The following is a 16,310-nucleotide window of genomic DNA, read 5'->3' on the forward strand; positions in this document are numbered from 1 at the left end:
TTCATGATTTACAGGAGACTAATGACTTTGAGCTGAAAGAGATTAGAATAAGACAGTGTTTGTACTTTGAAGTTTCCCTGGAAAATGAGCACAGGCAAGACAAGGAGGACTGCCATGGAATTTGGGACAACAGAGCATATTGACAATAATAGTGAAACAAGCCAATTATTCACTCACCCGTAAAAGAAAAATAAATGTAAAGGCACCAGAGATTACGCACATGTTCTAGACCTCATGTTCACACTTAGAGGTCAGATAGTCTTTAAGATTCTATTCAAAAACATAGTGAGCTGCCTAAGTAGGCAGCATTTTAAAGCATCATGGGTGCACTCCCGATGTGAATTAAGGTACAGTAGGCAGCATGATTATGTCTTATTTTGGCCAAATTATAAGTCAGCACTGCATGTCCTTTGCAAACAAAGCAATGCATTGTGAAATGCTTAGTGATAAGAATCATTCAATATAGATAAATGAGAGGTTGTAAATAACATTTTAATGCCAAAAATATAAATGTGTTTCTATGATTATTAGAGTATTTCAAAATTATCTTGGAAACTAATGCTAATGCTATTGTTGCACACTCGGTTGGAATCAGTTTTGAGTGTAATCTCCCATGCACTTCACATAAGGAGCATTATTCGTCTGACACACCTGCTGCCCATATAGAACGTTACAAGTCACTAGGTTTTGCAATGGAGCCTGATTGACCAAAAAAGATGGGCATACAGTTCAATGAAGTGCATATAATGCTTAAAAAAAAAAAAAATAAAAAAAAAAAAAATATATATATATATATATATATATATATATAATAAAACATGAAATCCATTCATAGCCTTGCGAAATCAGACATACCAAGGCAGCTGTAAAGCTTTAAATGCATGGATTTTATCCACGGTTGGTCCACAGATGAATTTCACAATGTCAGTCCCATGTGTTCCCATAGTCCATTCACTCAGAAAACATTCTTTGCTATTGCATATTTCCCACCTTCAAGCCAAGATAACTTGTATTCTCATCTGACTCTAGCGGACCCCGAGTTTGACAGACTGAAAGCTTCAACAAACCGCAGCATAATTGATATGAGAGGCTGCTAACCCAATCACTGGGGTAGCTTAATTTTTGCGGTCTGTCGGGTTCTAATGTGCAGATGTGATGGATGGCAAACACTGCCCATGTTACATTGACATTGCTGTGTGTTATCACAAGAGGAATGCATTTGATTCAGGGGAGGTTACAAATGGTTTTTAACAGCTTTCCCCTGCCAGCCAAAACATTTACTCGGGCTATATATGGGATGCTTGGAGGCCAGATGCGAGGGATACGGGCAAGCTAATTTTACAAAAGTAACCTCTTGTAATGACCTTAACATACAGAATCTAGCCGGTACAGTTGAGGCTTGTCCGGGAAATGCTGAAGAGTTCCAGTGAGCTGATTGCTTCACTCGTGTCAGGTGACAAACTCCTCAACATCGTGACGTAGTGTAGCGGACTGCCATATTTATTGTTCGTGTCAGCCAACCATCTCATTGTGCTTATTTTGGATGGAAAACGCAACATTGTGCCAGCAGTGTTCAGCGCTTACGGAAATTCTATACGGGGTCGTTTGGAAAAGAAAGGAATATCTCTTGTAAATAACAAGAAGGCAAAGCACCTACCAAGACAAATCATACCCAAAACCAGATCCATTGTCAGTGGCAGTCTGGAACACCTCATGCTTTATATCCCAGATTAACAAATTCATCCCTCATCGAGTAAAGAGTAAACACCATGTCACCCACCAGAACTACGCCATTTCTTTCTGTCTCATCTTTGTGCTTAAAGGAAAAATTCTGTCACTATTTACTCACCCTCATATCATTATTAACCCTTTTGACTATGGCTGATCAATTAATCAAAATTTAAACTTGAAAATGTATTTTTTTCAAATCATCTGAATATACCACAAAATAGGTCTAAATAAATAAGTAGCTCATGAATCAGACTAATTCAGTTTTCATGTTCACTGACTCAATGTGATTAACCGCCCTCTGCAGGGCTATTAGTGAATAACTATGACTTAAGATGTAGAATATAGCGCACAAGTCATTTGGACTACTTTTATCGTGTTTTTGCATCCTTTTTGAAGTTTAAAAGATTTAGTCCCCATTCTTTGCAATTGCATGAGTGAGCTAAAAAAAAATTAAAAACTATTTCCTTTAGTGCTTCACTGAATAAAATGTCATATTTGGATCGGCATAAGTGTGAACAAATGATGGCAGAATTTACATTTTTTGGGTGAACAGTTCCTTTAAACAGTTCAACAGCCATGAGAACTTACAGTCTATGCCGCATTGCCCCACACTCATTTCCCCAGCATCTCTTCTTACTACTGCTGAATTATTAGTAGCTCTGGTTTAGATTATGTGCTGTAGAGTTGTAGGGTCGCCTATGAAGGCGTAAGAGCGGTGTCGTAATTCAGCAGGCGGTGGGCTGGTTGGTGGGTGGCTTAAGTGCAGAACTGTAGCTGCTTTTAACCGAATGTTAAGTGGGCATTGAAATTCAAAGCATCCCACCACTTTGTGTAGCATTTATTAACATCAGCTAAATCATCAGTGATGGGGAATAGCGAAAGCAATCCAAATGAAACTGGTGCACTGCTAAAACATTGTTCTTAAATGTGTTTTTAGTTTTCAAAGTATGATTTCTACAGTGTGTGCCTTCTATTCAGAAAACAAACAAACCGACCGACAGATAGATAGACAGACAGAACGATAGACAGACAGACAGACAGACAGGCAGATAGATAGACAGACAGACAGACAGAAAGACAGACAGATAGATAGATAGATAGATAGATAGATAGATAGATAGATAGGCAGATAGACAGGCAGGTAGATAGATAGATAGATAGATAGATAGACAGATAGACAGACAGACAGACAGACAGATAGATAGATAGATAGATAGATAGATAGATAGATAGATAGATAGACAGGCAGGTAGATAGACAGATAGACAGACAGATAGATAGACAGATAGACTGACAAACCGACAGACAGACAGACAGATAGATAGATAGATAGATAGATAGATAGATAGACAGGCAGGTAGATAGACAGACAGACAGACAGACAGACAGACAGACAGACAGACAGATAGATAGATAGATAGACAGACAGACAGACAGACAGATAGATAGATAGACAGACAGACAGATAGATAGATAGATAGATAGATCAATAGATAGACAGACAGACAGACAGACAGACAGATAGATCGACAAACCGACCGACAGACAGACAGATTGATAGATAGATAGACTGATAGACAGACAAACAGACAAACAGATAGACAGACAGACAGAGATAGTCAGATAGATAGACAGAACAACTGACAGAGAGACAGATGGATAGGACGACCGTCCGTCAGGCAGAGAGACAGACGCTTGAACAGTGTCTACAGTATTTAGTGCGTTCCAGATCAGTCACTTGTGAGGCTGCATAAAACTCACACCGAGAAAAAAAAGCCAAATGATTAACGGCGCAATGACTCGTCTCTTCAGAACAACCATTTCTGTTCTGGCACTGCTAAGACTGTGTACAGCTTCTCCAGGGCACACATAAATCTGAGACGAACAATTGCCTTTGTTACTAATTCAAGAAGTGACTTCTAATATTCATCAAATTTTTTTAGTCCCAAGAGCTTTAGCTTTCACTACGGCTGGACCACTTCATATAATTTCCAAATTAATCCCTGGCTACATAAAAACGGCTGAAGGCCTGATGGGAAGAGTTTAGTGGAGACTTCAAACAAGCAGCTTTATGGTAAACGTTTGGCAGCGTAAGCGCACAAAGAAATTCTCACATTTTACCGTGTGATCGTCTCGACTAACAGCTTAGCCAGAGCACCTTTGAAGTACACGCCGTTCCGTCATTAATGTGAACATTATTCAGCCTTTATTTGTGAGGGTTATTCGTTGCCAAGAGTCTTTACATTGGAAACTCTATCAGAGGGTGCTCGGGCTTTGCAAATGACAGCGCTATGTCAGATCGAGAAAAGTATTAACACATACACAGACGCATGACAGGTCTGTTGCCTCCACACAGCGGGTATCCACCGTATCCACATACACACTCGGGACAGGATCCAGACCTAGTGCACACACACAGGTGCGGGCCATAACTGTTCTTAATTTCAAACTGAAGTTTCTGGTTTGTGATATGGCAAAGAAAATTCCAGACTTTCAAGGGGCATAACCCAGGCATAACCTTGTGCTGCCCCGCTGCAAAATCTTCCATTCCACAGCAACAGAAATAATATTTTATCTGAGTTGCAAATGTGTGTTTGAAGTCTGTATTGAATGCAATGCAATTAAAGACGGTGAACTGCTAAATAATGGCGAGAAATGTCTTTCTATAGAGTTGTTTTGCTGGAGAAAACAACATGTAACATGACCATTGTATTCCGATTCACAGAAAAATTAATCGTAAGCCAGTTCTTTTTAGTGAATCAAAACATACAGCGCAACCAGTAGCCTCATTCTTGAACAAATGACTATTATGAGCCATTTCTTTTTACTGAATCAAAAACATATAGCGCAACCCATGTGGTTTGATTCACGAATGAATGACTCTTTATGACCCGGTTCTTTTTAGTGATTCAAAACATATAAAGCAACTTGTGAAGCCTCATTACCAAACAAATGATTCAGCCAATTATTTTTACTGAATCAAAAACATAGAGCTCAACTATTGCAGTCTGATTCTCGAACAAATGACTCTTATAAGCTGGTTCTTTTTAGTGAATCAAAAACATATAGCCTCGTTTATGACCAAATGACTCTTATGAGCCCGTTCTTATACGTGAATCAAAAACATACAGCATGACGTGTAGTCTGATTCCTGAACGAATAACGGTACATTTTTCATAACAGAATGAATAGCTCAAAACCAGTTCACCATTTTGAATCAGTCGACAGTTCTTTAACTGAACTGATTTCAACAGAGTGGTAACTGAATCAACATCCGATCCTTACTCAGCTGAAAGTTATTTTCAGCAGGTCTCTATATATTTGAGTGATATATCACTGAAAATAGGGATCATTTGCAGCGTTAATATATATAGTACAGTACAGTATTGTAAAATCAGGCAAATATGAGTCACTAGATCATTAAAGTACGGCATCAGTAACCACTGGTTTTGTTTTCTCTTCAGCCTGTGATTGTCATCCGGTTGGTGCGGCTGGTAAGACCTGTAACCAGACGACTGGACAGTGTCCATGCAAAGATGGCGTGACTGGCATTACCTGCAACCGCTGTGCTAAAGGATACCAGCAAAGCAGATCACCTATCGCCCCTTGTATCAGTAAGATTCATCTGGCTTGTTTTTCTCTTTCTCCTTCTGTGTCTTCATAGAAAATTGTGTTTTAATTATAGTAATTACACTACCATTCAAAAGTTTGGGGTCAGCAAGTTTTTTTTAAAGAAATGAATAATTATTCAGCAAGGATGGATTACATTGATCAAAAGTGACAACAAAGGCATTAATGTTACAAAAGATACTGTACGTATTTCAAATAAATGCTGTTCTTTTGAACTTTAAATAAAAAAAAAATGTTTCTGCAAAAATATTAAAATGATTAAATATTAGAATGATTTCTAATGACACTGAAGACTGGAGTAATGATGCTGAAAATTTAGCTTTGCCATCACAGAAATATATTTAGATAAAAATAAGTTATTTAAATTATAATAATAATAATTTGCAATATTACTGTTTCTACTCTATGGTGAGCATAAGAGACTTCTTTCAAAAACATTAAGAAATCTTACTAACTTAAAACATTTAAAGAGTAGTTCAAGTATATTAAAGTATATTAAATTAAAATTAGAAATAAGAAAGCCTGCATTAAAATGCAATAGACACTTAAATAGAAATGTTGCCTTTTTATGGGAAACTGATTGATTTTTTTTTTTTTTTGAAAGTTATACCATTACTGATCAATAAATTACAAAACAAAATCAAGATTGTATGTTCTAATTTGGCTAACATTTATGAATATTTATGAGAGTACCTGAAGATTAATTGTAGACCTCCTACCATGCAAGCAGACAATATTTTTGGTAATCTAAATTGAAAAACATTTACTATTTTTTAATTAACCACAATAGATAAATATGAAGCTATTCTCATACTAATGTGCAGAAAAACAGTACTGAATTATCTTAAATTTTATTGCATCTCTTGAAAAATGAGTGTGACCTACAAATAAATAATAGAATGACACAAAATTGTTCTTATAAAAGCAGAAAGAAATCTACTATTATGCAGCTTCCTTCAAAAATTATTCTTGGACTAAATGATGTGGTCCAACATGAGTTGTTTTCCCATTACCACCCACAGAGACATCAGTAATAATACTCCAAAGAAATTTTGCATAAACACCTATTATTATTCATGATTTCATGGCCCCGGCCCATTTAATTTCCGTATCGGTCCCTTGTTCCATTATTTCCTTGGATGGACATTTCGCTGATTGCCCTCTGCTAAGTCAAACAGACCATAAAGCCCTGGCTGACATGACCTAGTCTGCCCCGAACCTTGCTGACGGCCTTTCAACTCATAAATCTCACGCCTGCTCCAGGGGCATGATGGGTGATATGTTTATTGGCAGTATCAACAAGGCAGCAGACGGTCTCTGTGGCGATTAAGGACAGGCCCACACAGCAGCTGGCATTTCTCGATAAGATACTCGCCGGGAGCGCATTACAATATGTGGCTATTAATGTGAACCGCTTCTATTAAGCGCTAACTGATGACATCGAAATAAAGATTTATCTGGCCCTCTGACAAAAGCAACTGTAGACACAAAGCCATTCACATTTGCTTGGCAAGGACTCACGTAGACAAATGAAACCCCTAGAAACTAGATTTCCCCTAATTTCTCAGGGTAGGTAACAAATGTGCTGTTAAATCTGGAGAGAGAGAGGGAGCCCCAAAAATCGAGTGGAAAATATTTGGTTTCTCATATATTTTGTGATATAACGTGCTTTTGTTTTAATAGCCTGATATTAAATTTTTGCGACATCACTCATTTTGCCAACTGCACATTTTAACAAGCCTCGATCCCCCATCGGCGTATATCTAACAGCAGAACGCTTAAAAGAGGAAGAAGGGGCTTCAGAGAGGAAACGCATTAAAACTAGACACCACCACGTCTTCATGTCATCAGTTATGTCTAATAAACCTGATATGTCTAATAAAACTTATCTTAAAAACTAATGTAAATGGAAAAAAAACAGGTGCAATGTTTATTGAAAGCAGCAATACCTAGAAAAATTACAGCATGAGGTTTTGATTGTTTGTTCTTGCCTGTTTGTTATAGAAATTCCTGTTGCTGCACCCACAGCCACCTACAGCAGTTCAGAAGAGCCCACAGGTGAGTTCAAAATAACAGAAACCTACTTTCAGGAAAGTATTTGCTACAACTTTAAATCTACTGGCATTTCTGTGGCATCAAGCTCTATATACGCTCTATTTAGTGTTTTTATGCTTTGATTCAATCCTCTGCAATGCCCAAATGAGCACTGCAAAGGAATAATATTGATAATAAGGGTGTACTCACACTAGGCGCTCTGAACCGTGCCCGAGCGCGTTTGACCCCCAAAACCCGGTTCGTTTGACAAGTGTGATCGCTCCGTTCCGTGCCCGGGCGCGGCTCGTTTAGCCATCCCTGGCCCACTTGGAAGAGGTGGGCCAGAGCACGGTTCGGTTGGGTTTGAGCGCGGTTCGTATGCGGTGTGAGCGCTAACTGTGCCAGAGCACGGAACAGCTACTACTTTTGTGTGCGCTACTGTCATCATTATGATGGCAAACAAACTTTGATAGTACACTTTACAATTCATGTACTTAATTCGAGTGTATTTGGGTTTATAACGGGTCTGGTTCTCACCTTATTGATGAACAGGAATTGTTGTTTGCGAGTAAAGCTGCAAAATTCCTCCATTAACGTCATAGTTCGTAATAATCCTCGAGGATCTGATACGTGCAAGTGAAAATTGCTGCGCGGCATAAATGATAAATCTATTAGGCAATATCTTAAAAAAGTTGCATCATATATGATGTAAGTGTGCTTCGGCACAGAGCGTTAAGTGCAATGTGAGTGCAGGCCAATGGGGGAGTGGGGAGGGTGGGGAAATCGCGCTCTGGCTTGGTTCAAGGCAACCGTGCCTAGTGTGAATACACCCTAAGAATAATAAAATATATATTTGCAGCACCTTTTTATGAAAGCCAGTTTCCATATCAGAGTAAAAAATAAATGTTATTTTTTTTTTTATTTTGACACTTTCTTACAACTGTCACTTAAATTCTGACAACTATACATTAATTTTTATTTAAACTTTAATTTTTATTTTAAACTTTCTCACAATTAACTTTCTTATTTTGTACTTTAAGGCGGAAACATGCTATATTCATTCTACATAAAATTTAAAATAAAGCATAAAATTACAGATAAAAATGACAAGAATTAAAAAGTACAATTAAAGGTGCAATATGTAAGAATTTTGCAGTAAAATATCCAAAAACCGCTAGGCCAGTGTTATATATTTTGTTCACTTGAGTACTTACAATATCCCAAATGTTTGGGATATTGTACAAACTTTGGGATACAAACTGTCAATTGCGTCATACGACGCAATTGACAGGCGACTCCTCACACGTCCCGGAGCCTTGGTTAAAATTTTCCTCACACGTCCCGGAGCCTTGGTTAAACTTTTGTAGAAACCATGGAAACACCAAAGACACTTTAATATATTGCATGTTTAAATAGACAAGGGAACAACTGTTTTGATATATTTATAGACAGAAAACTAATTGTTGTTATATAGCTCAACACATTTGGTCTTATTGTTTAAATCTAATTTTCTTGATTTTTTTGTGAGTACCATGCTTTACCATGCCTCAGAAAAACACTATTTTGTCAAGTAGTTAACATAATAATCAGATGCAGCTTTATTTTTAGTAACAGTAATACAGAATTTTCTCCATCATACAATACGTTTTAAAATTAATTGCATTCCATTTATCAACAAGCCATCCAGCATTTAATATGATATTCTAAAATCGATCTATCTTACTGCAGTGTGTCTCAAACAAGTGTCTCATAGCAGCCGCTGAGCGAACGAACAGAGTAACGTTATAACATCATTTTCAACACTCTCAAATGTATCTAATATGATAAACAGAGCTGCGTTACCTCATACTCATGACCGGAAAAGCAGAAGCGGCGCCGGCGACTGTGGCATAATAAAAGTTACGCTGCTCGTGAGGCGTGTGTCGTGCAATCGCTCCAGCGGCCTTGTTCAGCTCCCACAACACTCGCTCCTGCTCTGCTTCATACTACAATAACGTTAATAATCGCATCCATGAACATGATTTCTTCCCGAGTCCTATCCTGATTATTTCCACCGGCTGTGATGTGAAGACCACATGTCCGTGCTCAAACTTGGCGTCATCAAGCTACGCCTTTGTTTTGAATAGGGCTCTAGCGACCTCTAGCGGACAGAAAATCTTACATATTGCAGCTTTAAGAGCATAAATTTAAATGTTTAAGCGTAATAATTAAAAAGAAGAGGAATAAAATGGAATAAAATCACAAAAAAATGATTTAAATTAAAGGTACATGGTGTAACTTTTGGCCCTCTAGGGGTTAAAAAACAAAACTGCATCCATTTTGCAGAAGAACATTGTTTTGGTTGTGCTTCGGCTGTGTGTGACTGTGTGGATGAATCTGGTTCTTTCTCATAAGTAAAAAAAATAAGAGAAATTATCCTACTGGTCATAAAACATTAGCTGAAGACGTTACTGTACCAAAGACTATAGATATAGAAAGACGGTTCACTCCTATTAGTTATGAATGGGAGAAACTGCAACGTGCAATGTGGCGGAATATGTCCCGCCTTCTAAGTAAAAGAGCCAATCGCCGATTGGTAAAGTCATTGCGTCACTGCAGCTGCCGTTAGAAGCTCCGGACTGCACATGTGCATTGGCTCATCTAGCCTGAAAAATACGCTTTTTTAATGCTATTTGAGCATAAGAAACAACATTTATTAGACAGTTCATGTCATATTTTGTTTCTGGTTTGAAATATGTTACTTAATTGTGAGTTCACCAAGCAGTTTTTGAGATTTCAGGATTCCCCCATTCAAAAAGAAGCCCGAAATAGATGCCCGGAGGCATTGCAAATATGGCCTCTGAGTGAACAGACTTTCAAGGAAACTGTACCTGTACCTGACTGTACCTATAACCATTAATAGACATGATACTTACTTGAAAATCAATTCCAGCACAGTGCTACAACAACCATAAAGAAATGACCCTTCACAATAGATAATGCTTTACAATGAACTCTGTTAGAGAGCTACATATGGCAATTAATCTGTTAAATAAAATATCTTACTCACCTGTTGAGTAATAAAAACAACATCTCCAGGTTGCTTTTACAACATTTCAAATCCCTCAGTTCTCCACATCTCAGAAAAACCAAGTCAGTGTTGATTCTGGTTTTATTACGAGCCCTGTCGCGTTCTCTTTTTGCCAGCTGACCCTCCTCTGTTCAGTGCTTTTTTTACGGGTGATTCCCCGGAGGGTCGAGATTTAGTGTGATCCATGTCAACCTTTCTCCTTGTTGTGACAACTAACCTATGCCACTCCCACATGTATCAAAGTAACTTTTCTTTATTTACGGATATGATGAGACACGCACAGGCGAGTGATGTATGTACACAATTTCCCATAAAAACCATCCCATCAGGTCTAAAACATTTACAATAGGCTTATCATAGTGAATTATATTAAGACAAAAACACATTTTGGAAGAAGGATTGATGATGTATTGACTCATTATTTAAATGTTAATTTTGAACAAAAAAAAAAAAGGCTACATAGTGTACCTTTAAATACATGAATCACATATTAATTATATCAAATATTATATTAATAATATATTAATCTGCGGTACTTTTGTATTTTTGTATAATGTCTCAGCAACAAATTCTCTACACACTGTAGCTGTGTTAGCTTGTCTCTCATTTTACTCCAAAACAGATCAATATTTCATGTGTTTATCAGCTACCTGTATCAATATTACACAATAAACCCCTTCAGGGTGATACAAGACCCCTCGTGACTGTACTGCACACCTTGGATTGCCAAAACAGCCATAAAAATGAAGTAGTGAATCTTTCACACATTTGATCTGGTGAGTTTTTCTTAATCATGATGATATCAACATAAGCCAATGCTTTGCTTCTCTGCTTGCTTTGTCTAAGTCACCATCGAAACTGGCTGGGACCTTAATCTGATTACATGCTTCATTTGAACGCGTTTGCTTTTCCGTCACACTCAAGCAGCGCTGTGCCATGAGGGAAAACACACCCTTGTACTTTCATTCATACTCAATTACCCAAGCTCCCCGATCACTGTCTGCACTGTGGGAGTAACACCCGTAACGTGCAGTCGTCCCATGGAGCCAAACTCAGCTGCTAAACGCTTTCTGCCTCTGAAATGTTTCAGTAAGAGCAATTTGGTTTCCCCACACATGTAGCAGTCAAGTCAAGTCACCTTTATTTATATAGTGCTTTTTACAATGCAGATTGTGTCAAAGCAGCTTTACAGTGATAACTGGTATATAATTTTGGCTGCACAGCAGCTCTTAAAGAAAATGCTGTCAATGTAGGCAGATGCAAAGCACTGTTGAATATCAAATGTCAAATGTCAAGTGTCCCCAACTAAGCAAGCCAAAGGCGACAGCGGCAAGGAACCCAAACTCCAACAGGTGACATCAGGTGGCAAATAGGTGTTAAAATGGAGAAAAAAACCTTGGGAGAAACCAGGCTTAGTTCCCTCTGGCAAACAGTGCTTTGTTATGATTCAGGTAGCTATCATAAGCCCGATAGGATCGCAACATTCAAAGTATTTATTCCAGTTCAATCCAGTTGAGGATCGTATTCATCACACCGGTATGGACGGTTTGTTGAGGAACTGTGCCACTGGCTGTCGTGTCGATGAGGCCTTCACAGTGGATGATCTAGTTGACTCAATCACTGCTGATACTTCAGGGGTGCGTTGTGGTCGTGTCAAGGCGTAGGTCCTCAATCTCACCTGGATACGGCCTGGATCCGGTTGACTACGGTAAACCTCAGGATAAACAGAAAGACTAATATTAGCGTAGATGCCATTATTCTTCTGATGTAATGAGTACATCTGGTGTTATAGGAAGTACACATCACATTGCAGTCACATTGAGTAGTGGTGGTCAGTGTGACCATATTATTAAAATTGGCTGGTAAGTGTCTAAAATTCTGTTCACCAGCCAGTATTTTTAACGGCCATTATTTTTATCAAATAAATATCAAACTCATTATGTGAAAATGTACAATTGTACAAAGCATTAAATCTTGAACTCACACCTATACGTGAACTGAGTGAAAAAGAACAGCTCACCTCTTGTTATTTCCCTTTCATATAAGCTAATATGTTTATTGGTTTTATGTCCGGCCTATTTTTGAAAGTACTAAAGAAAACTGAAGAAAAAATACAAAAAAATTGTATATACGCTATACTGTTCAAAAGTTTGCGGTCAGTACATATAGTATATTAGGGGTGTAAATCAGACGGTTCATCACAATAATATATATCGATTCTCATAACCAGCGATACAATATTTGCTGATACCTCAAAAAATTCGGAGATACGATTATGTTTTGAATCGATTCAGGTGTATATCGATCAATATTATATTATGTGCCTATTTTACACAACCATTTACATTTTATTAACTCACAAATGCAACCAAAATATGTAACATGAACATTTCCCTGAAAGAAGGTCTTTCAGGCTTCTGTGCGAAAATGTGCAATGTGTAAAATCTAGTGCAAATCCTCATCAGAGAACAACTAAAATGTGGTACTCCAGTTGTAGAAAAATATACATTCGTATTTTCATGATAATAAAGTATATTTATAATGCAATGCTAACCGACATAGCCATCACTGTATAGAATACTATGAAATAATATGACATAATATTCTGTGTAAGCCACATCATCTCACAGAACAATGTTATTTCAAACACTCAGCTAATGTTATGAAGTGAGTTTGGAGTAAAAACATCTGATTAAATGTTGTCTTTTGTTGGACAAGAGGTTCATAAATGCTTCTCATGTTTGGAAAGATGTTTAACGCGTGTTGCTTTTTCAAATGCACGTTATATGCGACTCAAACCTTCGGATGGAGCAGCATTTACTATAGAGACAGAGCGACACGCGTCATAATCTGAAAACCACGCCCACCAGGGGGGAAAACAATCCAACAGTCCCCATTGACTTTATATAGCGTGAGGCTGCCTCTTTGTGATTTCTGGCTTAAAACAAAAAATAGAACAATGTCTAAAAGCTGCTATGTGACAAGGTGTACAGCAAACAAGCTAAAAAACCCAGAAATAAGTTTTTATAAGCCGTCGACCCCAAAAAAACGAATGTTTAAGGACATAAAAGTGGATACAGGCAGTGAGACAGAGCGCAACGGGTCATATTACTATAAGAAATGCATTGGAGGGGAACGTATTCGGCGACAGGTGAAATAATTCTTTGACATGGTTAAAAATAATTAACGTTTTTTTTTCTTTGTTTGTTTAGCATAACCTGTCGCCGATTACGTTCCCCTCCAATTTATTTCTTATAGTAATATGACCCGTTGCGCTCTGTCTCACTGCCTGTATCCAGCTTATAAAAACTTAGTTCTGGGTTCTTTAGCTTGTTTGCTGTACACCATGTCACAGCAGCTTTTAGACATTGTTCTGTTTTTTGTAATAAGTCAGAAATGACAAGGAGGCAGCTTCACGCAATACAAAGTCAATGGAGACGATTGGATTGTTTTCCCCCCCGGTGGGCGTGGTTTTCAGATTATACTAAATGCGCTCTGTCTCTATATGATCACAGAGCCGTGCTTCACTGACAAGCTGCGTGTTAAAATAAATCGATTTAATAATCGCACTAAGCCAGTGTAAGCACGATTTTGGGTTAATTGCGATTAATCGTGCAGCCCTAATACATTGTATTGTTAGTCATTTGATCAATGTATTGTTTTACAGTATATATATTTAGGGCAAAACCTAAATGTAATAGTAAGTTTAACCTCTGAAGTTCTTATTCTCTTTACCTATCCTGCTGTAGTGTCCTGTGAAGAACGCTCTGGTGTGGCTCCCCGGTGGAGCAGCACAGTTGTGCTTGAGGTACTCTATTAAGCAGACATTTGTCCCTCCACAGGGGACATCCATTATTTGGGGGACGTGGGTGTAATGGGCAGCGTCAGGCATTGTGCTGCTTGCCTAATGGCCGCCCAGTCTTATCAAAGAGAGGCAGGATGAGGCGGACAAGGGCCGTCGCCACACAAAAGCCGCCCCGTCCTCCGTTCATGCATTAACATGGAAATCAGGCGTGGCTGATATGGACTCGTCAGAATCATTTACTTTCGGGGACGCCATCCCCTTCTCCGCACTTTCTCACTCCCTGCCTCCAGTTCTCCCCCCACGGTCCTTCACATCCTAATTCTGCGCACCACCTTTTTGTGTTACCACCACCCCCCAAAGCTGCCAGACATCTCGCTCTTCTAGCCCCCCTTTTACTTTCCCCTTCAAACTTTTTTATATTCGGGTTGGTGGTTCCTTCCTGCTTCGCCGTTGCCCAGGTAACCTCATTCAGACGGAATATAAAGGGACATGAAAAGGGTGGATTGGACAGAGGGCTGGAGAAAATAATGAAGTTTGTCCATATTCAGGCAAAAGCTGAAAGGTCTTCTCGCTCCCATCTCTTCCAGTCCACCAGAAATCTCGAGGTTATTACGCTATGTGAAGTAGCTGCGACGAGAGACTCTCGGGTTTCGGTTTGCAACAGGAGAACTGAGCCAACACTCTGGTCTCAATCCAACAGTTGCCTGGCGTTGAAGCGACTCCATCGCCGAGGCCTCAATGTGGGGTTCGGGTCTCCATGGTGGTGTCGAATAGATCCGCTGAGCGCTAGAGCTATAAATCATAGCGTGCTGGATGCCGTCCCTGAGGTTTATATGTGGAAAGCTGCGTTTAAATGAGGATTCGGTATTGTGGGCATTGTGACGGGGGTGTTCTGTGTCTGAATGAAGTTTAAATGACCTGTGAACCCCCTGCCCTGACATTGCTGAGTAAGTGGGGGGATATGGGGAGGCGCTGATAATTAGGGTGAGAAAATGACTGGGTTAAGTGAAGAAAAGATTAAATGATTAAATACCTATTAAGTCTTAATTAGGTCTAACGTGACTCTCTTTAAATGTGCGAATGAAGCAGCGGCCCCAAAATCATCTGGACACTTGAGTCGCACTTAAATGTGCATGAACGCTATTGCTTTAGACAATATAATACAAATCGGAAATGGCATATCAATTGTCTTATTATTAAATTTCTTTTCTTGAAAATAAATGCTACTTAGTTTGATATTTTGTTAACTAATGCAATGATATTCATACATTTGCGCCACAGCCAAGTCTATTTTCAATAACTTTCAATAACCCTATTATTGGATCATATTTAATATGCACACAATATGTACACATCCCTTCTGTCTTTTGATTGATAGATTATTGATAGTCTTTACTGATTTTTATAAAGTAAATGTAAGAATAACTTTTATATTGTTACTAATATTTCTAGATGAAAACTTACTGGACTGAAGCAACTTAAGTTTACTTGATTATCAATTGATTAATGACTTGATACATGCTTTTGAGGAACGTTTATGTTACTTTTATTTGAACATTTATCTCTTAATCATCATTGTATTGCATCGCATTATATATTTTATGCCCCACAATAAAACGACAGAGCTTTGATCATATGATTGGGAGAAGTAGTCTCTTATACTGTTATAAAGAACTCATTGATTTTCATTACAAGCTATCAGAATTTCATTTTACTTTTTGGTCATATAAATATCAGTAACTGCATCAAATTACATTCTTTTGCTCAATTTGGGCCTTTAAATAAAATTGAGGTCAAACTTTTGGTTAAAATTGAGGTTAAAATTTTTTCCTCCTCAGGTATGAGTTCCATATTCTCCTATATCATACTATATTAGCCATAAAAGCCTGATGTATCAAATGTGATACTCAAAAACACATATGCAGTTTTTTAGATTTTGTCTAAAGGTTCAATAAACTGTTCCTTTCAAAAAAAAAAAAAAAATTCTGACTATTATTTCATATGTCAGGCTTTACAGGGTAAAGTACCAAAGATGTTTAA

The 16,310-nt window shown here is 38.2% G+C and overlaps 1 protein-coding gene across 2 annotated transcripts in view; it reads left to right on the forward strand.

Annotated features, from left to right (window-relative positions):
* ntn1b (netrin 1b) overlaps nucleotides 1–16,310 on the forward strand; it is a 65,275-nt gene that overhangs the window by 30,634 nt on the left and 18,331 nt on the right. For both annotated transcript variants that reach the window (XM_051888538.1, XM_051888537.1), the window contains exons 4-5: nucleotides 5,196–5,345; nucleotides 7,366–7,419. In XM_051888538.1, the coding sequence (XP_051744498.1) occupies nucleotides 5,196–5,345; nucleotides 7,366–7,419 (204 nt within the window). The remainder of the gene's footprint in view (nucleotides 1–5,195; nucleotides 5,346–7,365; nucleotides 7,420–16,310) is intronic.

Source organism: Ctenopharyngodon idella, chromosome 3 (genome assembly GCF_019924925.1).
Source record: "Ctenopharyngodon idella isolate HZGC_01 chromosome 3, HZGC01, whole genome shotgun sequence".
NCBI lineage: Eukaryota > Metazoa > Chordata > Actinopteri > Cypriniformes > Xenocyprididae > Ctenopharyngodon > Ctenopharyngodon idella.